The sequence below is a fragment of the Amblyomma maculatum genome, chromosome 11 (assembly GCF_055883805.1).
Source record: "Amblyomma maculatum isolate TAMU_Amacu chromosome 11, ASM5588380v1, whole genome shotgun sequence".
NCBI lineage: Eukaryota > Metazoa > Arthropoda > Arachnida > Ixodida > Ixodidae > Amblyomma > Amblyomma maculatum.
The window spans coordinates 64203920-64228378 of NC_139354.1; the positions used below are offsets into that span (position 1 = coordinate 64203920).

The following is a 24459-nucleotide window of genomic DNA, read 5'->3' on the forward strand; positions in this document are numbered from 1 at the left end:
CATAGCTCCTATGTAGAAGCATGGAATACTAAATACACGTGAAGGACAAAACATAAATCTAGACATATAGCTTGCTTTTATTTTTTACGGCCTTTCAGCCTGTGCCTTCTTTATTCCTTTTTCTTCGGCATCACGTAACGATTTATGCAGCCCCGAAAAAAAAAACTGCGAGATGTCTCAGGAAACGTCGAAAGATCACTGCTTCTGCGAAGATGTCATAGGTTGCACCTAACAAAAATCATTTTCTTGCTCTTGACCTTACGGGTTTTGTTAGCTGCAGATCTACATACACAATAAGGTTCTAGTGACGAGGTGCTTTGTGCTGTCTGAAATTGATGGACCGTTCTTTTTTATTTTTGCATCCCAGCTGAAAGATCTTAACTATGAGCTGCTGCTTCTGCAGCTTCCTTGTTCAATTCTCCAGAATCATGCCTCGCTGGCTTTTTCATAATTGCAAAACTCCCCAGTTGATTTTGAGCAGTGTTCACACCACCGTTCCAGAGACCCATTTAAATACGAAGAAAATCCTGTTACGGATCTTAGACCCACCGCCTGTGCAGCTTACCAAGAATTCTTGCCGTTCAGCAGAAAATTGCCCGATCGCTTTATAAATCTCCGATCGATGAACTGAGGAATTAGCTTCTGGCATCTCGCAGAGCACCACTCCTTATCTGCCATAATACATGAGCAGATTGTTAATTATCGAGACATAGATGATGCAAGGCACCTTGACTTGAAACACTGATTGCGGAGAAAGAGCAGCACTCTACTTGTATCTATTACAATGCACAGGTTAATTTTCTTGCTAACGTTCTCAACACTCGGTAAGTAGCAGTATTTATTAGCATTGTGAGGTGCTTTGATTAACACTATGCGATTTTCTAGACCACTACATTTGTAACAGTAATATTTTGTCCCGTTTATACCACACTAGTTCCTAGAAAATGCGTGTAATTACATTTAATTAGTCTGATAATTTCGCCTTCGCCCACGCAAATATTTGTAGAAACGCATAGGACAATATTAACTTATTCGGCGGTGAATTACAAACGGCTTGTGCAATGATTGCTACCGTTTAGTGGCATTGTATACAACATAATACACCAGACTTGCAGCGCACGGAACTTCTGCATTCAGCTTCGATTTCAGTGCATGTTAAAAAGAGTGCATACTTCATGACCGATGGCACAGTAATGATGTGACCACCAAAAAGATATGAACAGCGTTAGTAAATTCTGGTCTAGAAGCTAAAAATTCTACACGGTATGCAAACAAAACAGAGATTAAGACATCCACCGGCTAGAAGAAAAAGGCAGCCAGGTACTTGTTCTCTCATTTCAATAAGACTGAGGCATGGGAGTCAAATGGCAATGTGGTTTATTTTTTGAACTCCAAATAGTGGCTATGAGTGCCAGCGTTGAATGTCAAAGAGTTTATCAGACAGATAGAGCGATGGAATAACTGCTAGGCACAACGCAAAAGCTGCCATGCGAGCATTGCTTGGGTATTAGAGCCCAACCTACCTATGTTTGAAAGCCTATTGTCGTGTATTGCATCAGCTAGGAACACGTAATAATTGCATCGGTATTCTGTGTAACAAAAGAGACTGAACGTGACAAGTGATCATTAATTGGCGTTTAGACAGAGTGCAGGCGTCGGTAGTTGGAAAAGCACTGGTTCTCGGCTACTTCCTGCACCATTTATAGTTGAGAGGCAAAGCAAAAGCCTTCAAGTAAAATATAGTCAAATTCGATAGACATGTCTGCTACAAAAAGCACTGATTTCTTTTTTAATTATATATTGAGCTTAGTTTTGAATACCTAAAAAAATACTTTTTTGCGCTTTCCATTCTGCACTGAATTATTGGGCAGTTTCGACTTGTGGCTAAGAACATCTTTTGAATTGCGTCCTCAAATTAGTGCCCTTCTGTTTTCTGTGGATCGTCTTTTTATAAGGTTAGTTGTAAAGAACTTTGAAATAGTTCACAATCGTAGGGATCGAATGGAAAAGGTTGATACGCGAAGCTGTGGCGGGAGGTAATTTGCAAATAGAGGCGACTTTGTTTTACAAGCCATTAAAAACACATCTTAAACTATCTTTGGATATGATCGTTTATGTGAAGAATGGAGATCCTGTCAAGCATCTGAAACTGCATTTCCAACAAATCTTGCACAGGTGCTGACGCAGGAGTATTACCATCGCATGGAAGTTCAGAGCTTGTTTACCCACAGCTCTTAGAAGAACGAGCAGCAAATGGCGAACTTATGCTGCACATAACTGACGACCTTGTGCTCACCTTGAGGAAAAGCTCTGTTGCAGCACCTCTGCTGCGTCTCATCACTACAGAAAATGGAAAGGAGGTTACGAACTTTGTAAGTGAAAGTTCACACCTTACGTTTGAAAAACGTCGTCATATCCAGGTTGCCATTCATTCTCTGAGTTCAGTTTACAACGCGAGTGAGGAAACCATACAGCTTTACGTCTCCCAAACCAAGCAAGTGTAAAGCATTGAAAAAAGTATGAAAATAATTAGGCAAACCTATGCTCTCCTGACACATTACGCGCCGAATATTCTTGCAGGAGAAACCTATAGAGGTTGTCCTTGTGAGTACTCGAGCGAAATTTAAAAGCTTAACTTGAAGCCGATAATTTTAAAATCTGCTCCTGGCGACCGCTTGTAACCGTTTGGAGTGACACGGTCCCCTCGTAAACCTTCCATATGACGCAATGACGTGCTTCCACTTCCAAGAAGTGGAGGCACGTCATTTTTGACAAGAAGTGGAGGCACGTCATTTTTGACCGCCGATATTTTAGACACTACTAGAGATCGGTTAAAAATTTTTGTTTAGAGCAGAATACTAGTGTGATACCTATTTCTTGTGCGTGTTTTCTAGTTATTGTAAATATGTTTTTATGCGACCTTTATTGTCAGCCTTCGTAGGTATGATGCCACGATGTCACTGGCTCCTGTCTTAATGTTCCTTTGCAGATGCGCGTTCAATGTATCGATATCGCTACCCAGTTAATCTCTCATGGCTTAGGTTCCGTATCTATCGTCATTAGCATACAGCCGTAAGGTAGACACTTATGTTTCAGATTACTCGATTCTCTCTATAAAGCGCCATTTCTGAGCATTCATGCGGGCGCGCCTGCATAGCCTAAATGCTGCGCGTTTTACTTATCGCTCAAGGTCCTGAAAGGTCCGGTTCCACCTCACCCACCTTCTGAATCGAGACGCCTTTGTTAGCAGCACCTGTCATTTCGATGTCATGCCCTCTCACAACATCCCACAATCCGACTACCAGTTAGAGCACGCCCACGTAAGCTGCCAACAACACGGCTTGTCAGATCCATTCCCGTGAATTCTTGCTTAAAGTGCTGAAACCTGCTAACGACGCCAGTCTTATCGAAGAAAACGACCTTTACCACTATCGCGCTGGAATTTTCTAGTGGTTTCAAAACACAGATGCGCACTTAAGTAAAATTCCTACACGCTAGTGTCGTAGAGATAATAAAACGTAGTCCTACCCTAGCGAAAAAACCCTATGAATCACAATAACCACATACAGATTTCTCATACTACAGTAATACAAATCTCATACAATCTGATATATTTCTCATACGTTGAAAGATATTTGTATGAGATTATATGAGATGTATATGAGCTTAGTATGAGAAATCTGTATGAGGTTATTGCGACTCATAGGGCTTTTTTCGCTAGGGTAATTACACTTTTTGGTTAGGAACCGAGTGAAGAAGACTTCAAATAGTGCAATCTTAAATGATCTTAAGAGTGATGCCGATTTGGGATGTCCCTTGGTGTTATCTCGTTCGTTCCTCCGAAGTGTACCAGATCGACTGCCTGTACGGTCCGAATGGTGGCCAGGATGCATAGGCCAGAAGGGGAGCGTCACTGCGCCCACATGCGGCCGCAGCCAATTTCGCGTGTGCGCACCTAGTCCGCACCTAGTCCTAGGTACACTTGCGTCCGAGGACTTTGTGTATTCATGTAATTCCGTGATTTTCAGTGCACCGCTTTCAAGTGATCAGCTTTTTTTCTGCCGTTGATATAATTACTGCTTGTGTCTGTAGCCCTTTCTCTCCTTTTAGCTCATCTGCTATACACTGATTCCCTCCGCACCAGTTGCCCAGTTTGCTTCCTCTCCAGTGCCGCAGCACTGTACTTCTCGCCTTCTTTTGTCAGGACATCTTTTACCGAAGCTCCAATATTGCGCTTACTTTTCAGCTCGACGGCAAGGCGATTGAGAGCACTATTTACCACGACGTGACAACGATGGCATCAGTGTCTATTACTCAAGCGGGGAGCGGGATCGAAGTGGTGAGATGATAAAAATTTGAACTTACTAATATATGAAAGCCCAAAACAAAAAACATATCACAACCGCGGGCACGCAGACTTTGAGTGATACCTCGTCGAATGTCTATAACACTTCATGCATCACAAGAATGCGGCTCGCGTGGTCAAGTTCGTAATTGTTCTGCTTTATTGAGCAGGAAGCTCGCTGGCACAAACATGAATATATCGGTGCGCAATCGTCTTCCGATTGTCTATATTGCCTTGTAGCACTGTGGCTGATGAGGAACTTTACTGCAGGTGACACTATATAACTGCAGGTATCAAGCATTCCATGTCTTGCAGAACTCCACGAATTTACCTACACTCCATTTCACCAGGTATTAGAAGCCCCATGAAAGGTAAAGGTGAATTTAGTAACGCTAGGTAATGCAATGAACACATTATTTAACTATCCTGTAAGATGATATTCCTGGTGTGCGAATCATTGTGATATATGCAGTTTGCCCTTTTTTGCGTTGTGCAGCGAAATATTTTTCAAACGAAATGTAGAATGTCATTTAGAAGCCTTTGGTATGCTAGAAATGACTGAAGTGACAAATATATAATTGTCAAAATAATCTTTTTGAAATACAAGGGCTAGGTTAATAGAGCTGTACTTTAAAAACAGCTTTAGATGGTCTATTTTATATACTGTGCAGAATTTTTCCAGACGTTAGTATGCTACAAAACTACACCACTGAGCGATTATGAACGTTTATGTATTCTTCGTTGTTACATGTAATCGTCTACGTCGTTTATTAATAGGCAAAGAAGCGGGTGTGATCCAAGTAACATCGGAGTAGCAACGATTGAGGCAATGAGGCAATGAGCGCGCACGCTTATGAATGGACTCTTAAGACAAATTAAGCGTCTCTCTGATTTTCATTTACCTTTTTCCATGTTTCATAGGAAGGCCTAATCAGTCCCAAAAAGCGGATTGAGCCAGCTAGGGAGCAGGCCAGGCTAGCAACCGGCCTCATTCCACATGTTATATATGCTATTGACTCAGGTGGAGTTCATGACAGTGTGATCTATAACCATAAAATGTGTAAGTATATAGCTTTAGTTTGTTCAGAATCACATTTGTCCTGCTAAAATGCGAATTTGGTGACCTATTGAAAAGTGGCCTCTGATCATGCCACCAGATAATTGTTCGCACAGTGTAAAGAAGACATGGACTGATAATTTTGAAGGCGTACGACTTTTTCCACACTGGACATAGGAGAACAATTAACCTGGTTCATGATGCTCTTCGTCAAAGCCGAATTTTTTGATGCCGTGAAAGTCGTGAAGTGTTTTGCCTTTGGAACTTTCAAAAACAAATTTAACATTTCCAATGTTGCAAAGTATAAATAATTTTATTACAAGCGCTTGTGGAATAAAGAAATGCTTCTATAAAATGTATAATACAAATATTTATTTGCTGTCACGAAATCGGCGCCCATTTTCATCAAGCCGGCACGGCGCGAGGCCCGCGCGGCGTCGCGTGGAAAGCATGTAGAGAAAGCCCCCTTCCCCACGCGGGAGAGCGCGTAGCTTTGTACGCGTTGCCGTCACCCTCTTTTCCATTGCCCGGGGAGGACGGTGATTCATCGGACTGGAATCAGCCAGAAAATTCTAGCATCCTCTATGGGACCTAGCCAATGACGACGCGCGGCTCGACGGGTGGAGAAGAGGGAGCTACAACCAGCGAAGCTATGTGAGTGTGCGCGCTAGCTTTGGCGCGTGTTAACAAACAGACGCGGCGCGCCCTATTTAAAGCGACCGCGCCGCTTGTTGAGTCAGTCAGTCAGTCAGTTCGTCAGTGCTTTGCGACGTGTTAGGCTGGACTCCCAGGGATCACCCGCTGCTGGCAAGCCCACGGACTTTCAAGGGAGCGGCGCTCGTCTCGTATGGCGGCCACATCGTGACTCTTGAGGCGTCGGACTGCAACAGTGCCCGGTGAACAATTTGGTGTTTGTTTATGTACTCTCTCGTGTTTCATCTGTTGTAAAGCCTCTATGTTATTGAATACCTGTATAATTGCATGCTTAGCGTTTGTTATTCTGTGAACCTCTCGTCTGTTGTATTTCGAGTGATCTTGTGTATTCCTCTGTATCGTCTCTTGCTGTACATAAATTGTGTTTTGTTTGTTACTTCTGACTCCGATCCTTATTCTGGTTTGAACCGGCGACCGCTGGGCACCAAACGACCACCCCCTTCTGTCACTACAAGGTAGCTGAATTCCGGCTGAGCTTGCCACGCAAGTCGAGGGCATCTCCTTTGCGACCGGAGCAGCTACCCCCACTCACTCTAAGGGTGTCTGGGAGTGTGCGCACCGTTAAGGGCGCATCGTTAATAATACCCCCTTAATTATTAACAGGTGACATTTGCTTCGTGAACCTTCTAATGCCCCAAATTCATAACGATATGATATTGAGCGCAAAAATATTTACCTTTCTTGTTTTAAGCAAGACATTCCAAACTGAAGAGGGTATGTCGTATAATCATTTCACGATCTGACGTTTTGTCAATGCCGTGAACAGCTAATTACCAGCTGCTGTGTAAACTAAATTGACCAGGTTAGAAACAAATGCATTATATTATATGCTTCTGTCGGTCAGACTTTTCCCCTTCATCGTATTGACAAAAATATGCAAAAGAGCCAGCATTATATTTTTGCGAAGAAGAAGGTCGCCAGTGGCGCGAGAGGAGCTCTCGCGCTAGGCCAACCAATAAATCACCCTTCGTTCTAACGCCATGATGTGCCGTCCTCTTTGCTTATCACCACATAGCATCTTAGTTGGAGGTGCGGCGTAAGTCATCCTCATCCACGCTTTCGAGCATCGACGCCATCTGTAAGCCGGGACCATCGACCGAGGGCCAAAGACATCGCTGAGCCGCTTCGCCCCAGCCCTTCCTGCCAAGACCCGACCAACTACCACCGCACAGCCCTCAGCTCGGATCTGAAGACAAGGAGAACAGACAGACCAACCAAAACCGAGATGAATGCCAGAAAGACCCGAAGGACCCAAAGGAACCGGACATGTACACGCAACCTCCGCCCAGCCGCTCGAAGCGACTTCGAGCCATCGGTCCCATGGACTCTATGGCGGATGGTTGAACCGCTTCAGGGGAGGCGGATCACCCCAGCATCATCGTGTTCATCGTCATCGTGGTGGAAAGCGCATCATTCTCTTCTATCTTTTCTTGAACATCTCTACACTGTCACGTCACCATCAACTTTCACGAACCTATCGGGACAATCTCTCGATGGCCCCGGGAAGTGTTGCGAAGAATGTCGGCAGTGGCGCGAGAGGAGCTCTCGCGCTAGGCCAGACGTTACATCATAGTTGATCCTGTCGCCTTGTTGTGCCGTCCTCTTTGCTTGTCACCACGCAACAATATTACCGATGGAACATAGTAAGTGATAGAAGGAGGTAGACATGAACAGGTTCGGCCAGTCTTGCAGCCAACTCAGGCAGGTGTCGAGTTCTTCTGCGTATAAAGATACAATGAACGCAGAAAATTGATTATCTAAATTTTTATGTTTCTCGGAAGCTATGCTTTTCTACTTGAAGCTTTTCAGCAGAAAGAGGAAAGCGCGCTGTACTTGAATCTAGCTTTCTGTTTATCAGCCCATAATGTGCACACAACACGTCTGATCATCGCTTTCAACCAGATTTGTCGAATTGGTTCAGTCTTTGTGAGACTGAATTTGTTTAAGATTATTAGCTATACAGAATGTTGTGGGTTGGAATACGTCCATGCTTAAAAATAAAATACCGATCTCTTTTGAGTTGACGCAACTGTTTCTCATGTAAAGAACTTTCTTTTTCAGTGGCGCCTGACCCTGTCACTGCTAGAAGTATTTCAGGAACAGAAACGGTGCCTAAAAAAGTTACAGTCGAAATCTTTGTGATATCGGACACGCATCACAGCCAGTTCTTCCATAACAAAACGAAGCTGACTGTCTACGTGTGCCTTATTATAAATGTTGTAAGTTACATATTTTACTGTTATTCACACCCTGTCAATTAAGTGGTGTCATCATATCATTGTTTACGCGACTGCATTAGCTGTTACAGAATAGTTGATCATAGGGACACATAGGCCTCTTCCCTCACTGCTATTCACTCAATAATATATCCTGACGGCAAGCAGCCAGCCAGTCGACTGGAGACTTTATTCACATAACTATTTCCCTGAATTGTACTAAGGCATATAAAATCGCTTTTTGTGCCTGGTGAGGCTCTTTTACAACATGGTCAGGCTCTTATACGGTGAGGCTCTTTACAACATTTCACCCATATCCTCAAAGCAAAGATTCTGTTCTAGAAACATTCTTCACATTTATTTTAGTTTCGTTTGTTCGATGCACCCCAAGAAGCAATTGAAACGCAGGAAATCATCATTAAGGAACTAAGAACCAACATTGATAGCCAACTTTCATAAAACCAAGCTGCCAAACGGGAAAAAGCTGTACATTTTCTGGAAAAGCCAGTTTGAGTGAAGAAAACATTGAGCAAGGCTAGCCAATCCCATATGTAGATGCTAAGCAGTGCTGAAGTCCCGCCGCAGAAGATTGTGGTAATTAAGAAACAATCAAATATGAATAATTCTGAGGAGCTGGACAGCCAAGTAAAATTGAGTATCAGAGCACGAGAGAAATTGAAAGGTAGAGGCACGCAACCAGCTAAATGGGCGTGCGGCTTTTTCTTTAAAAGAAGAGCACGTTTGGCCGAGATTGCACTTTCCGAAACGCCTCCAGGACCAGATGAGACGCCAGTTAAAGATACAGGCCTGTAAATGTAAATAACTGGCTTATTGTCTGGATTAGCGATTCGTACGACGTTCCCTGCAATTAATTCTCTATGTACACTCCCACATAAAGGAATGTAAAAAAATAAAGTTAAGAATTACCTTAAAACTGCTTTTGTGTTTTGCAGTATTCTAGAATTTCAGTTATCTTTAGAGGCTATTGAGGACACAAAGAATATTCGTACAAAAGCTTCCGTGATTACTAAAATAGAGGGCATAGGATAATACTGCCCGAGCTCCTCTCTGAATTTTGATGAAAAGGCTAAGCTGAAACACGTTTCTCTCAGCCTTACAATGGTATTTCACAGCTATCAGTGATGATAACCGCCCTCTTTGGTGACTAATTTGTTGCTTTATAGTAAACGCCGTGGGTTGTCCTTACTATGTTTGCTAAAGTTGTGCCACAATATTTTGCTTCGCCTTGCCTACGCATTTCGCGGCTGCATTGCCTCAAGCTCGGTTTGATTACTTCTCAATTCCTTGCGTCAGGGAGACCTGTTAACATTTAGTTGACATTCATAATAATTTTAATGGCGGTACCAGAACTGTAGGGTTCATATTTTATTTTTGTGATACCTAAAAACGTCGGAACGATGACACTCATTTTGTTTTGAAGAAGGCGCCAATCATTTTGAATAGAACGCGCAGAAAAGCTGCTTTCGGGAGGGTTGCAGAAATTATTTACCTCACTCTTTATAGCTCTGTAATCCCCGCTGTGATGCAGATGTACTTGTTTCTTAGTATGCTTTCTTAGAGCACAGGATTGTAAAAGTAGCGAGATAACACCTATCGTCATTTGTATGGTAAATAATGAAGACTCTGCTGATTAGAAGTATGGAACGCTAATAGAAGATCCCCAATACCTCGGTTGTTAGTCGGTTTTCTAGTAATCTGATTATTACCAACGTTAGCTGCTAGTCTAATATGTAGTTCAGGTAGGTAGTGCATTTATTTATTTATTCTCAGCATTCTGAGAAGTTAGCAATATTTTATAGCCAATTTAATTAGGGCTGCTTAAATTACCTCAAGGAGCAAACTTTGTAGGCGGGTAACTCGTTTATAGAGAATTATGTTTGTAGGGTTTAACGTCCCAAAGCAACTCAGGCTATCAGAGAGTCCGTAGTGGAGGACGCCGGAAATTTCGACTACCTGGGGTTCTTTAACGTGCACTAACATCGCACAGCACACGGGCGCCTTGCTTTTCGCCTCCATTGAAAAGCGGCCGCCGAGGTCAGGATTGATCTCACTGTTGAAGTGAACAATGAAGCCTAAGTTCGGGTTTTTGTTTCTGAAGAGGCTACTTCACGCCCAGCACGATATATATGAAGGCTGGTGTCTGGACGCAGTTTAGTCGAGTGTCAATACTTTCTTAGAAAGACAACTTCGACCACAGTATCTGGCCGTGCAAAGGCCTAAAGCCTCCCTTAGAACTCTGGCCAGCTTGGAACAAGTTACGTTCCAGCGATGACCCTGGCATTTAGTTCAAGGCCGTGGAATGACCGGCGTTGCCAAAGCGTTCCACGGCCTGTGGCACGCTAGCTGATTTCCCCTATTCCTCACTTATATTGTGAGTAAAAGTTTATCAGCCTCTGCAGTTTAGAGGGTGAGCTTGTTTTTTTTTCCCGTCACCATGCCACCATATTTACCAATTAAACTCTTTTGCTCCTATGCTATGAATCCAAGGACACATAAGAAACATTTGCAAATATTTGACAGCGGTCGGTTGCCATCTTTCTCGTAACATAATGTCAGATTCCGTAAATTAGATTGTTGGGTTCATGCCGTCTCACTTCAACAGAAACTTTATAAATGTAAACTGCGAATAATGAAAACTAAAATGTCGTTTCTTTGTTTTGAAATGTGACTTTAGGGAAAACAATATGACTGCCTGGTGATAGGCCTTGGTAGGAGGCATTTATGTAGCTTTGGAATAACTTTTCCGTTCCCAACTTTTTTGGGATCAGTTGCAGATATGATATTTTGAAAACCAATGATCTTTGTTTTATACTGAAGCTAAACTAGACGTCAGTTTCAAGTTTAAAGCGTTAAAATTATTGACGACAGAGCAGTTATATTCCCAAAAGTTACGCCATGACAAATTTCAGTTTCATCTCCTGTGACAGTATAGGCTCTTTTGTCTTGAAAATTATGGTTTAACCAAATCAAGGTTGCGGCTCTCTTCGTCCGAGGTCACTTCACCAATACGATGAGCTGTATATTTTCCTTTTGCTTCATTTCAACTCCCATCTTTTTAATTCAACAGTAGATTATAGCATTTCCGCTGTCCTTTTTTATCTCAAATTCGCAATCGGTAGAGCTGTAAAAAAAACAAAAAAACAAGATTTTTGCTACGTGACCTGTATTAGAACGATCTAGGCGATCATCAACATCAGTGATTGCTTTAATTGTCTCAGACGTTTAAGATAGCAGCTGCCCGACGTTGCCTAGAAACATGCGGATACACACGCATTCAGCTTCTTCTTTATGCACGCTACCGGTTCTTTGCTTTGTTGTCTCAGGTTTACTACTTATCGATTTCAGCTCGCCCATGAGTCTGTTTTGCCTAGCTTCTCTCTTTTTCGCATGTCCGTTTAGCTCCTACCATCTCGTGTATTGGGATCGGAGTTTTCTTCGACGTGTATTAAGCGAATAAGAAACTCGTTAGTGCAGTCAGTACAATGGCAGGGCAAAGCTAATTCACTGATTCAGCAATACTCATCTGTGCAATAAATGCAAGAAAACCCTTACGGCGTTCGCTTATTGTACAACATTCACTGACTAGCTCGCAGTGGCGTCACGTTACCCATTGATTTCCACCCCGTAAAGCCTTCTGGCCACGGGCTCAAAGCTACTGGAATGAAATGCTTGCGAATCAATAGTTGATATCCTCTTATGTAAAAAAAATGTCTTGTCCTGCAGAGCGTTTCGGCCTTATGGTCAACATGGCAATAATATTCATTGTGATCAGCACTAGTGGGTAAATATGTTGCCCTAATCTCTTGGCGCCTCAGCAGCCTTATATAAGTGAAACGAAAAGTTCTGAAAAGCATAACAAATCTGATAGAGGATTTGATTATACCTACCAATCAACAACGCAGTAAAAAGTATTTAATTTCACAGTTCACATTTAGAAAGCAAGTTCATTTATAAACATCACTGTTCATAAAATATTACCGTAAGAATGTCAGGAACCTACTGAATTTATTTACATTATTGAACGCATTGAACTTAATTTGCCAAACGTGTTACGATTGGTGTTTCAGGCCAACATTAGGCTCAGTGAAACAAGCGATCCTACAATACAGCTTCTTTTTACTGGCATTGAAGTGAGCAAGGTGAGTGCATTTTCTTCTCGTGCCTGTATTTGGGTTAGTAGCTGCATGAGTAAGTCACCCATCGTTTCGTTTCTTTTTTGTAGAACGAACCTTATTTGAACGACAAAGGTTACATGCTCAACGCTGAAACTACTATCCAAGCGCTGGGAAGATACGCGTTTCATGTAAAGCAACGACTCGGATATCCAGACACGCTATATTTATTTACCGGGTGCCCTAGTTTTTCCACTTTTGTGAACTTTACTTTTTTTCTTCAACAGTATTCCTTGCGAGCGTGAACAAAAAGGCATTTGTTTTTTTTTTTTTCTGACAGGCGCGATGCATACGGACAACGATGGGGAAGAAGTGATAGAGGGCTGAGAGGTGAGTCTTTAACTCTTGCGAGGACACACGTGTGCGTTAGTATTCTTAAGCAAGTTAAGCCAACCACGCCAGGGAAACCAGAAGATAGTTTGAAAATCATCAGCAAGAAGCGTTAGCTGAATAGAAGTGTTAGCATTAGCACACAGATGCTCCTAGCAGTGCATCCATTTCGCGGCCTGAAAACATGGAGGAACAGGTGAAGACCTTGATAACAGCGCAAGTAAGAAATGCATGGAGATGTTTATAAACATGGCCGTGTCGTGAATTTCAAGAGAGGAATGCGAAGATGCAGAATACAGACGTCTTACAGCTGCTTATAGACCAGTAACGCAGCTGGTGCCGCGATAACTGATGATATTGTTTTCAGAAGCATGAAAAGTACTCAGATTCTGCCCGGAGCAGAACTACTACAGCCATTGAGCACGGCGTATCTTTAGCTGTAGCAGTACTGCTTGGCTGAGCTTCAGGGCTGCACGAAAAAAAATGTATGCGCAACTCATGCCAGCAAGTAGTAGTTGAAACATGTCCGGTAGTGAAATCTCAATTTATCCCAATGACAGTGCTAAGAGTGGGAAACCCTGTGCATACTGCTGTTTCTTCTTTCTTTAAATGGCACGGCGGCGCTGGCAAGCGGTCACCACCGGTAGTACCTCACAATGTGATATATCGTTCGCCATATAGGTGGCGTCTCGAGCGAAGATTTTTGTCGTGATTTCAACGTCCTCATCATCCTGAATCAGAAGGCGGCTTTCGTATATGAAATACGTATCTTCAGCAATTTTCTCAAGCCAAAAACACAAAAATGGCACAGACTGATGTTACCTCATAACTTTAGGCATCCTTGTTCCCCTTTAGTTGGGTTTGCGCTGACAATTTGAGCGTTCGTATGATCGTGGCCATTCTTTCAGAGAAAGAGGGTGTTCCAATAAAAAAATTATCACCTCCGTATGCGAAGAAAAAGTCCTAATTCCGCGGTGTGGCGTTGCGAAATTAATAATAAAATAACAACGGAGTGTAAAATCGGCGGTGCCTTATTCGTCACTAAATTATCACATACGGATTTATTTGTTTTCGCTTTGCTCTGCTTTGTGACCTGAGGGCAACCGGCTTGAGTGACAAATGATTACTGCTCCTAGTCGCTTCTCTCTTCCTCCCTGTAATCTCATCATTCCTTTTCCGCAGTGCAGGGTAGCCAATCGGGGAAGCCTTTTGCTGGTAACGTCCTTGCCTTCCCTCCTATCTGTCTGTCTATCCGTTTAGGTATCCGTCTGTATTCTGCGTCCATCGATCCTTTCATCAATCTATCAAGAAAATTAACATTCTCCTCATCGACACGACGCGGCGAGCACACTCTCTCTCTCTTTCACGGGGATCCTTCATGTTTCCCTTTCTGGCCGCCTTCCCCCGGGGCTTTGGCGGAGAGGGCGAGGGTGGGAGGACTGGTGTAGTGCGCCAGCCGGATCCTCCATCACCTTCCCCTCTCATCTCGGCGAACGGCTTCATCATCTGGTGAGACGACACCGAGACGCCGGGTAGTAAAAACTGAACAGGATTTCGTCTCGTTAATGTGGATAGTTTGTACGCTTTTCGTCTTCGAACCTTAGCTTGAGTAGAACATTTTAAAGCAAGAAACGAATTTTCCTTAGCTAATCCGGAAAACTAATAATAAACTTCGCACTGAAGGAAGTGTCGCACAAACGTAAGCAACAAGCAAACAGTATTACACATTTCCCAAACATGTGAAGTCTGAAAAGAATACAAAATATTTATCTTTTTGCATGGTTCTCTTTCTTCGACTAGGGCGAATATTTTTATTCAATAATAACTTTAATTCGGTAAGGTGATTTCATAAGATTATCGTACTTGTGTCATATAAAATGCGTCGAAAACAACCCTGTCCGGTAGCTCATAAGTCAGAAAACTATTGTTTGTAAGTTGAATTTAGGAATCCGCTATAAAAACTATCATTGTTTATAGTACGTACCATTGCAACCTCCTCAGAATGCAGCCGCCTTATGTTTCATCGTTGTATTTAAACTGGTTAAGAAGTGTGATGCGCATGCATTGAGTTCGATTTTGGGTTATAAAAACCGAAACTTCCTTTGGTATATTTGCGAGATGATCGCAAAATTAAGTGGCCTTCCTTTTGGGATACTGGAAGTAGTTATAATTTAAGCGCCATAATAAAAGCATAAAATGCGCTGGCAGTATATGTTGTCGAGGTTTTGTCACAGCGGTTTATTTAAACAGTGGCTGAAATAATTTCACTATTCCGCACATTGAACAGTGGCAGACAACATCTATAACCGCATTCCTCTACTAGCGATTCATCCCCAGATCAGTTCAAAAATTAATTCAAGTCAGTATGTAATAAAGCAAGCAAACTTTTGGAGGTATAAAAATGCATGTTAAAACTTCTCCTCTAAGGTCTTGGATATGACAATGGTCTGTGCTCTGACTGGTTTGTGGCTTTGGGAGAAGACGTGCCTGGAACGTTCAGTGGAGCAGACACCTTTGCTCACGAGGTTGCCCACCTGTAAGTTCAGTCATTATACATATTAACGCAATGCAACGAACATGTTTTTTCATTAGGTGATTTGAAATTAAAAAGGTGGACAATAACTACTAAATATTCTGAAAGAAGCGAATGGCTATTTTTCGACAAGTACAAAAGCTTGCAATAACACATTCTTGCCTTACTAATCTCACTATATATATTATTGCTAATTATATAATATTACTAGATTAATTTATATGTTATATATTTGTCACATTAATATTACTATATTACTAGTCTCACTAGTCACATTTTTAGAAATACGGGCGGTCCATTAAGAGTTGAAGAGAGTAGCCGTCCCGGACGCGCTCGCAGAACCCCATGGTGGAGGTGCACTGCCGACATTGAGATTGCACTGATGTTTTTTTTAGATGATTATTCGTCTTCTTATATTTTCGGTGATACGTTTGGGGAGCAAAGGCATTCGCAGTAAGTAAGATTCACAAGAAGAAATCAAAACGCAACACACGTGGCAAGCGCGGTAAGAAGGGCACAGGCTGATGAGATCAAATGGGCGAGAGAGCACGTGCCAAGCGCTTAAAATTTCATTTTCATGGTGCACATTCATTGCACTTCTAGTAGAGCCCATTTGGTCTCACAAAGACCCTCAACGTTTTGATTACACGCTGCAGAGCACGGAGCTGGAAGAACATCAGGCACGTGACGTATCCAATATGGGTGCTATGGGACAGCAAGGAAGGCAGGTGCGATATCCTAGGTGGCAGCCGTGACTGGTGCAGCTTACTAAGCTCGCTGTATTAGCGGCACAGAAGCCTTTCCAAGAGCAAGGAAAGAAGGCTCTCAGAACACCGCAAGAGAGCCAGGCTAGAAGGATTCGACAATCACGACAGCGGCAGCGGTAGGGCACTTGTTGAGCGAATTTGGATGATTAAAGGCAACAGCGTGCCTGTTCACAGGCGTGGTCAGCATGACGAAAGGGTTTGCAGCTGCATTTAGTGGGGGGAACCAGATGTAGGAAAACCGTTTCAGCAGGTAATTCAAGCTGACTGTCGTACAAGGAGGAGGAGGAGAAAACCTTTATTGACAACGAAATGATGTGGGAACGAATGTTGTGGAGCTGAGTGGCAAACCCTATTCCGGGATGCCATTGGCCGCCGCCGCTGTCTAAGCTCTCTGGACCAGGGCACGTTGGGCCTCCAGGTCCGAGCTGGACAGAGCCACCTCACAGTCCTCCCTAGTTGGTTGTTTTATAACTTTTATTTTTATATTTTGCTGGCATGCCCACATCATGTGGTATAGGTCAGCATATTGCCCGCAGAATTTGCACCTACCCATGATTGCCGGGTCCGCGTGTTTTAGTATGACGGGATTTAGAAAAGATCCGATTTGGAGCCGTCAAAGGTGGCACTCCTCAGATCTGTCGAGACCTTTGGCGGGTCCCCGGAGTGCCTTCCTGCAGAGGCGTAAATAATTTGTAATGTCCGCATAAGTTATGAGCGGGATTATTATGGTTTCCGCCACGATATGCAGGTTATTGCGCATTTTACCACTTGTACGACAGCCACAGAATAAGCCATATTGCTATGCTGTCGTACAATTGGTAAAATGCAGAGTAACCTGCACTAAAGTGGTGGCCGAAGTTGCCCGTTGATAAAACGTATAGGAGGGAGGTGCCCTAGACATGGTGGTAAGATACGATGTGCGTGGCCTGTACGTGAGCGAAGGTGGGGTAGAGTTACTCAGTGGGGCAGCTTATGAATGCGAAACGCTTACTTGTGTTGTCGGGCAAGCGCAAAGATTTTCATCAACACAATTTTTTAAAGTGTAACAAGGGTGACTACAGTTAAATGGGGTATTAAATGGCTAGAAATGTCACTGATAAACGTTTTGTGTATAACTAATTCTTCCGAGCGTTCTCCTAGAGTACACCTCTTTGCAACAAAGGCAGTGATTTATTATAATTTTTAAAATCTGCGTTTCTTGAAATTCACGGACTGCTGGGTTCTCGCGTGGCGGTGATATCTAGCTAGAACTATTCTTTCATAAGTACCTGCGTCCCAAGTACCGAGAGAGACAGATCACGACAGGCTCCCATTGGCTGCAGCCGCGACGGCTACTACGTCACGGACGCACTTTCGGTAGCGGCGAAAGTCGTCTGCTCAAGGGCTGCATGCACTGAACGCGTGAACCCCTGAGCTTGACGCTTCGGTTTGCGATGTCAACCAAGGCGGTGGAGTTCGTCTGAAAGTGCGTGTCGGCGCCGGAGTGCGAAAAAAGCACGAACTGGTCCGCCTCAACACCGTACCGACTGTACACTTCTGTTTCAGATCATGTTTGAGGGGCAGCGCATAAAATCGGCAGTATCAACCTTTGTGTATGGACCGACGGCGCAGCAGCGTACTGTAGTCCCGCCTTCTCTTTGCAGCATGGACCATTTTTGCTGCATGTTGATAATTAAATGTAACGTGGGTCAAAAAAGGTCTACCCTCACCTTCATCGCAAAGTACACGAATTCGTACCGCTTGCGTGCAGCACCGGATGCCGCCAGGTTACCGCAGAGATGCCGTCCCCAAGCGCTGCTGCCGACGGCACTACGCTCGTGCACTGCTCCCAAGTCGTCGCAAGGCCTTGTTTGTTTTGTACCAAAGCCGCGGCGGACGGCGTTTTAGAATGGCGAGCTTCATTGCGTTGCTAGCGTAGCCGCTCGCGTGCTCTTGTGCACGATTCTTCCGTGCACTTGCGGAAATCGGTAACAACTTGCTCTGTCGAACTGCATGTGCCGAGCTAACCTGCTGATGTTTTGCGCCGTCGATTCTGGCTCTGATGATGCGTACACATGAAATAAAACACGTGTGCACGTTACGCATTGCCATTTCCTAAAGTATGTGCGAAAAGACTAAAAAAAAAAACTCTTCGATGTCATTTTTGTTATTCCCAATTCTTAAAATTTGCGGACGAATAATTGGTGCTCACCTGTAACCCGATATCAGAACTGTGCAGCGGTCATCAGTAAGGGCTCTCGCTGATGATACACGTATACATTTCATTCGCTACCGCCCTTCTTGATGGTTGTGTACCGAGTATTGCAGCTTTTGCATCTACAAATGAGAACACGTCATCTGGGATATTTTTAATATGCGGCTGAGATTTTTATTCAATGTGGGGCTATCAACATGGCAATTATCCACTAATCCATCCTAAAATATCTGATGTGACGGCTGGGGCAGACTCACCCCGCGATTCATATTTTTTATTCGCACGCTTCCAATGATCTAGATGTCCACAAAGATCAAAACGATTTAATTTCAAAACGTCAGAGCACTTTAGTACTACCTTTTATTGTATTTTATTGGTATCTCAAAGGCTCAATATGGAGCGCTACATGAGAAGTGGGCTGACATATCATATAATAAGTTCGATGATGAATGAAATATAAGATTCATGGTTCGGAAGGGCAAGAGCTTCAGCCGGCAGGTCGTTACAATCTCTTGCAGTCTGGGAAAAAAAACTACTTGAGATGCGCAATAGTGGATGCTCAAAGTATGTGGATGGCGTTGGGTGACTGGTGCGAAGTGAAATACAGTGAGCAGGGGTCATGACGGAATGTCTGAAAGGGTAATGATAATGCATCTCAAATCCTTGACCCAGAGGGTCACTCATCAGTGCCATCACCAGCCTCTGTGCAGGGCGAAGGCCTCTCCCACACTCCTCCAATCTTGATCTTTTGCCTATTGTTCAGCTTGATGGCTACGACGTCCTAACCTGAAACTCGCACATAATTTTCTATCGCCTCCTGTTACGTTTTCCTTCCTTTGGAATTAAATTTATTACCCTTAGCGGTCATCGGTTATCCTCTCTTCGCAATACCCATGCTGTCTATTCTCATTTCTTATTTCAAAATACCATTACCATGAGTTATTTTGTGAAGCACTTACTACGCATCCTATCGCTGAATGTTACACTTGTCATTTTTGTTCTATAGTGCTATATATTGTCCTCATCTTAAGTAGAACCATTTTGTTAGCCCTCAAGCTTCAGGCGCATAGGCGAGAACCAGTAAGATGCAAATGTGACACACTTTTTTTTGGAGGATACCAATAGGCTGCTAGTCATAATCTACACGTGCTTGCGATTTCTCCTCATCCCAATTATATTCTCGTGGTTGTTTCTCTTTCGAGGGTCATATATGAAAAATAAACTTGTCACAGAAAGAAAATATGAAGAAAATAAATTCAAGTAAGATCCCAGCTGTTGTGATGGTGATACATGTAACATTGCGATTTCACGACGTTGTCCTCTGGACCAACATGAACCAGAACGTTCGCGATTCAGAAGGATGAACTATCACCATAAGAATAGGATTAGGCATCCTTCGCGACTGACCGTTTGAGGGATTGAGAACGCCATGCTATAGCCAACGCTGCGAATCTGTGGGATGTGATCTGTTTTTATTCATTAGAAACGTTCCAGGACAGAGATAATACGAAAGCACCGCTGCCTCAACAAAATGTTAGAGGACAGAATGCATTCGTAGCACGCAATAGCAACAAAGATCTCATCATTCAAGGAGGAGGCCCAAGGCTCACAAGGAGCACTAGCCATAGCTCTCTTTGACGGACACTGCCAGAAAACATGTGTCACGATGTCAAAACTACTCTTGCGTCGTCTCCTTTTGTTAAAATCGTACTAATTTTATGAAATAGGCAACAAACAAAAGACCTTCTTCGGCGAAGCGTTTTTACCATGATATAGCACACGTGTGGGCCTAAAATACGCTTATACATTAAGGAACACATGTGCCCGGAGAACAAGATCCGGTTTGGGAAAGCATATACAAGAAAAAAGGAATACAGGTGGAAGTTCCTATGGGTTGTGAACGGACCAATTCTTGCGCGGAAAGCAGAAACTTTGACTGACATTCTCATTTCTGAGGAAAGCGATCTCGCTTTGATCTGGTAATCCCGGTTTCCACTAGGCGAACAGGAGCACTTTTAGCTGCACTCAAAGTGCTCTCGCGAGTTTCGGCGCCTACCAGTGGTCGAACAGGAGTAGTAGCGTTGTGTTCTATTGGCAGAGGAGGCGCGCTTTTGGGGTTCCGGGAGCAGCTTAGAGCAGTCCTCGGTGCTCCGTGCCAAGCGGCGGAGTACAGGGAGAACAGAAGAAGTCACGAACTCTTTTTAACGTCACTCCTGGTAATTCCCCCGGAGCCCGGGCAGGACGGTCGAGAAAAATGCGAAATTTGAGCGCAGCTCATCAGCTGTTTCACCTTTTCGATAGATTGAGGCGAAGATTTCGAGCAGGAGACGTATGTACAATTACAGACAACTTTATTTTTTTTATTTTTCACAGGTATTCCTTCAAGAAACACTCCACTAACAGTTCTTGGCTGTCATAAAAGAAGCTTTGTGGTCGGAGAAATGAAGAGAGCAATTAAGTTATCGGGAGGTCGCGGGAGGCAGCGCGTGAGCCCATAGGAACGTTGCGCGACTATCAGATAGCAGCGTCTGACTGATGCCGCTGACGCTGCTAGCGAGTGAAGAGAACGTGACTGCGTTTTGGCTTGGGATGCAAGCACCGTGATCCGCTGATAGGGAGCCGTCGTTCCGGCAATCGGAGAGCACCCTCGCCGCCACGTAGGAAGAGGGGGGGGAAGGGGGTATAAGCAGCGGCGAACGGGGGAACGCGCGCAGCAATCAGATAACACGCTTGGCTGGCGCCACGCAGGAAGAGGGGGGCTGAAAGGGGGGCGGAGCTGGTTACGAGGCCGACGCCGACGCGAAACCCAGGAACGGGCGCCAAAGAGCTGCGCTCTAAAATGGCGGAAGACGGCAGCGGCGGCGTTCGGCCGGCGGATACGGGCAACGCGAGCGCGGGAAAAGTTTGATCACATAACGCCTGACGTCACGCGCTCCCCCTCGCTACGCTGCTCTCCGAGCAGCATGAATGTCCCGTTGGGGAGACGAGAACGCGCATCCCCAGTGCTCTCGTGGGCTGCCCTGGTTGCTTGTTGCTCTTGCTCTTGTTCGCCCAATGGAAGCTGATGTCTTTTTTTTCTTAACTCCAAGATATAGTCTATTACTATCAAACTCGGCTTGTGATTTTGCCGTCCGCAACCCAGCCCGCTCCCTTATGTATTGCAATATCCGCAGCATTCACAAAAATATTTACTGCCTTTGTTCCTTGGTGGCACAACATTCATTCATGTTTGATTTCATTTCTCTGACGAAGACATGGCTGAACCCCGGGGAATTTCACAGTATTCCAGGATACTCTTTTTTTCATGCACCGAGGGTAGGTAATACAAGAGGCGGTGTTGTTGCTTTACTTGTCAAGACATCTTTACATTATCTCGTAGTTCCCGAACTTTCTTATACCTTTAATAATGAATTTGATATATTCGTGATAAAGCTTTCAGTTGTGCTATCAGTGGTAATATATCCCGCCACCAACAGGAACATGCATATATTCCTTCGACATTTCGAGTGATTGCTTATGTGCCTATCTAGCTTTCGCATGCAAACAGTAATTGCAGGAGACTTTAATATTGATGCAACGAAAGAGAGTACAACAGCATACTTCAATCTATTGGAAGCCTATGGGTACCATAGTTTTGCACAATTACCGATAAGAGTAACCCTTACCACGTCATCATTAATTGACCATGTACTCTGTAACTTCAGCCCGGATTTGAGCTGGTGCAGTACATATGACTATCCCGTAACGGATGATTTTCCGGTTGGCTTTATTTTTCCTCTAATGATAGTAGTAAACTTACCACAAGACGTGTTCACAATCCTGTAAACTTTAATACTCTAAAACAACGTCTGCAAGAGGTGACTTTAGAGCTATCAGACCTAGAAGACACAAATGCCCGGTATGACGGGCTTAGTAGGACTATAAGAAATGCGATCTCTCAGTCCACAGAAACATATTCTAAGAAGCGCTCTAGCATTCCCATCTCTCCATGGATGAATAAAACGATCCTATCGCTTATAAGGAAGAACGATTTGTGGAAACCTCCTCTCAATTAACAGCCAGAATTTCTAATGCTTCAATGCAGACATGGCGAAGAATTAACTCGGTTATTAAACCTACAGCTGGTTGATTCTGAAATGCCTGACATTGCAGTTTCGGGAATAACGTAGAATTTGTTGCTGCATTTAATAGTTATTTATTTGAAACAGGTTGACGGATTGCGAACGCATGCCCTTTCGTTGACAGCCCCACTGCCGTTTCTTACAGTTTGGCATCGTTCAGATATATTGATATAACCGCTGCTGAAATCGTCACAGTTGTTAAGGCCATGCCAGCGAAGCATTCCGCTGGAATAGACGACATATTTGCTTTTTTACTTAACGAACGCATTAATATCGTAGCCGTTCCACTAGACAAAATCTTCATTCACGCCTTTCATGAAGCTACATTCCCAGACTCTTTAAACGTTGGTAAAAGTATTCCTATATTTAAAAATTAGGATCATAATGCTTTCGCAAATTATCGCCCCATTCGCATCCTAAGCAGTAATTAAACTCTATTTAAGAACTCTTAGCGGCGCGAGCAACAGCTTTTGTGGAGCGCGAAGATATACTCTCCACCTGCCAGCATGGCTTTAGGAGCAATCCATCAACTGGCACAGCGGTCCTCTCAATTTCGAACCTCATAAATCAGCTATTAAACGATAACAAATTTGTATTGGGCGTCTTATACAATGAAAAGGCTTTTGATTCGGTGAACCACGACAACCTGCTTCGCAAATTAAAGTGCTATGGCTTTCGTGGTGTAGCACGTGTTTAGCAGTTATTTAAGAAATAGAAAACAGTGTGTTGATTTCTCCATCTAAAATGTGAGTACAAAGTTGCTGGTGCAGGCGTACCGCACGGGTCAGTCTTTGGCCCTATTTTATTCTCCATACCCATAAATGACCTCCCCAAAGCAATAAATAAATTTACTGCATTCATGTATGCTGACGGCACTGCCTTGACTTGCGCTAGTGAATCATATGAGGATGTGATCAAAAGTGCAAATCTTGAACTTAAATCTGTCTCTCATTGGTTTTCTAGCAATAGTTTGGCGCTTAACTCTGCTAAAACAAAGTACATTCTATTCAGGTCCCCACGCAGGCCGCCACCAACTCAAAACCTGCATATTAACAGTCAAAGCTCCGTCATTAAACAAGTTGATCACATCACTTACTTAGGAATTATACTGGATGAGCAATTACACTGGCAACTTCACATCGAATCTCTCTGCAAAAAGTTGTCCCGTGTCTACTTCACATTGTAAAAATGTCAACAGTACTTCGATACTGTCACTTTAAGAACAATATACTTTTCTTTATTTAACAGTCACCTTTCATATTGTGTTGAAACTTGGGCCATACCTACCCGACATGTTTAGAACCACTTTTCAAAATTCAAAAAATTATAATGTTATTCACATCACCTTGTGGTTACCATGCCTATACGATGCCTCTCTTCAAATATTTAAATATACTTCCCCTTCATTTATTAATTGAACATAAAACTGCAGTAATGGTGCACCGCGTGATCACCAGCAACTATCCTTTACCAAGAAAACTACCAACTTCTCTGCACTGGTAAAGTCGTACTATTACAATAAGTTAAGAAAATTTTACTCCTTTAAAATTTGACCAAATGTCTGTGCTGTCTTAATTAACTTTTTTGAACATTCTGTGCATAGATCCCAACTATCATGCGAGCTAGGGATCCAGATGCTTCTTGCAATGTTACTTGCGTTAATCGTGTTGTGATTGAAATAAAAATTGAATTGAATTTATATTTAGAATAGCAATCTAAAAATGCAACAGGGAAGTGGGAATGCGTCCGTAAAGCCAGACTACTTCAATGATACGTCCAAACAAATGTATAAAATAAACAAACTTACTCTGACTGTTTAAGCTCTCCCCTTCGATGCGTACAGTTGATGAGATGGCCTGTATTTGTCCCACGTTACAATGAGTTAAGCGTTGATGCTAGGTCTCAGTAGTACCGATCATAAGCTTACTTGAAGTGCGAAATGTATGATTTACTACGCATGCCCTTCTAGAGGGTAGAACATGAGAGAAC

General features: G+C 43.4%; 1 protein-coding gene across 1 annotated transcript in view; it reads left to right on the top strand.

Annotated features, from left to right (window-relative positions):
* The first annotated feature begins 468 nt into the window (after positions 1-468).
* Positions 469-24459, top strand: part of LOC146173981 (venom metalloproteinase Antarease-like) — a 36558-nt gene continuing 12567 nt past the window's right edge. The window contains exons 1-9 of the mRNA XM_084584924.1: positions 469-824; positions 2176-2372; positions 4247-4339; positions 5267-5405; positions 8178-8335; positions 12421-12492; positions 12576-12703; positions 12806-12855; positions 15283-15391. Coding sequence (XP_084441050.1) covers positions 785-824; positions 2176-2372; positions 4247-4339; positions 5267-5405; positions 8178-8335; positions 12421-12492; positions 12576-12703; positions 12806-12855; positions 15283-15391 — 986 coding nt within the window. The 5' untranslated portion in view covers positions 469-784. The remainder of the gene's footprint in view (positions 825-2175; positions 2373-4246; positions 4340-5266; positions 5406-8177; positions 8336-12420; positions 12493-12575; positions 12704-12805; positions 12856-15282; positions 15392-24459) is intronic.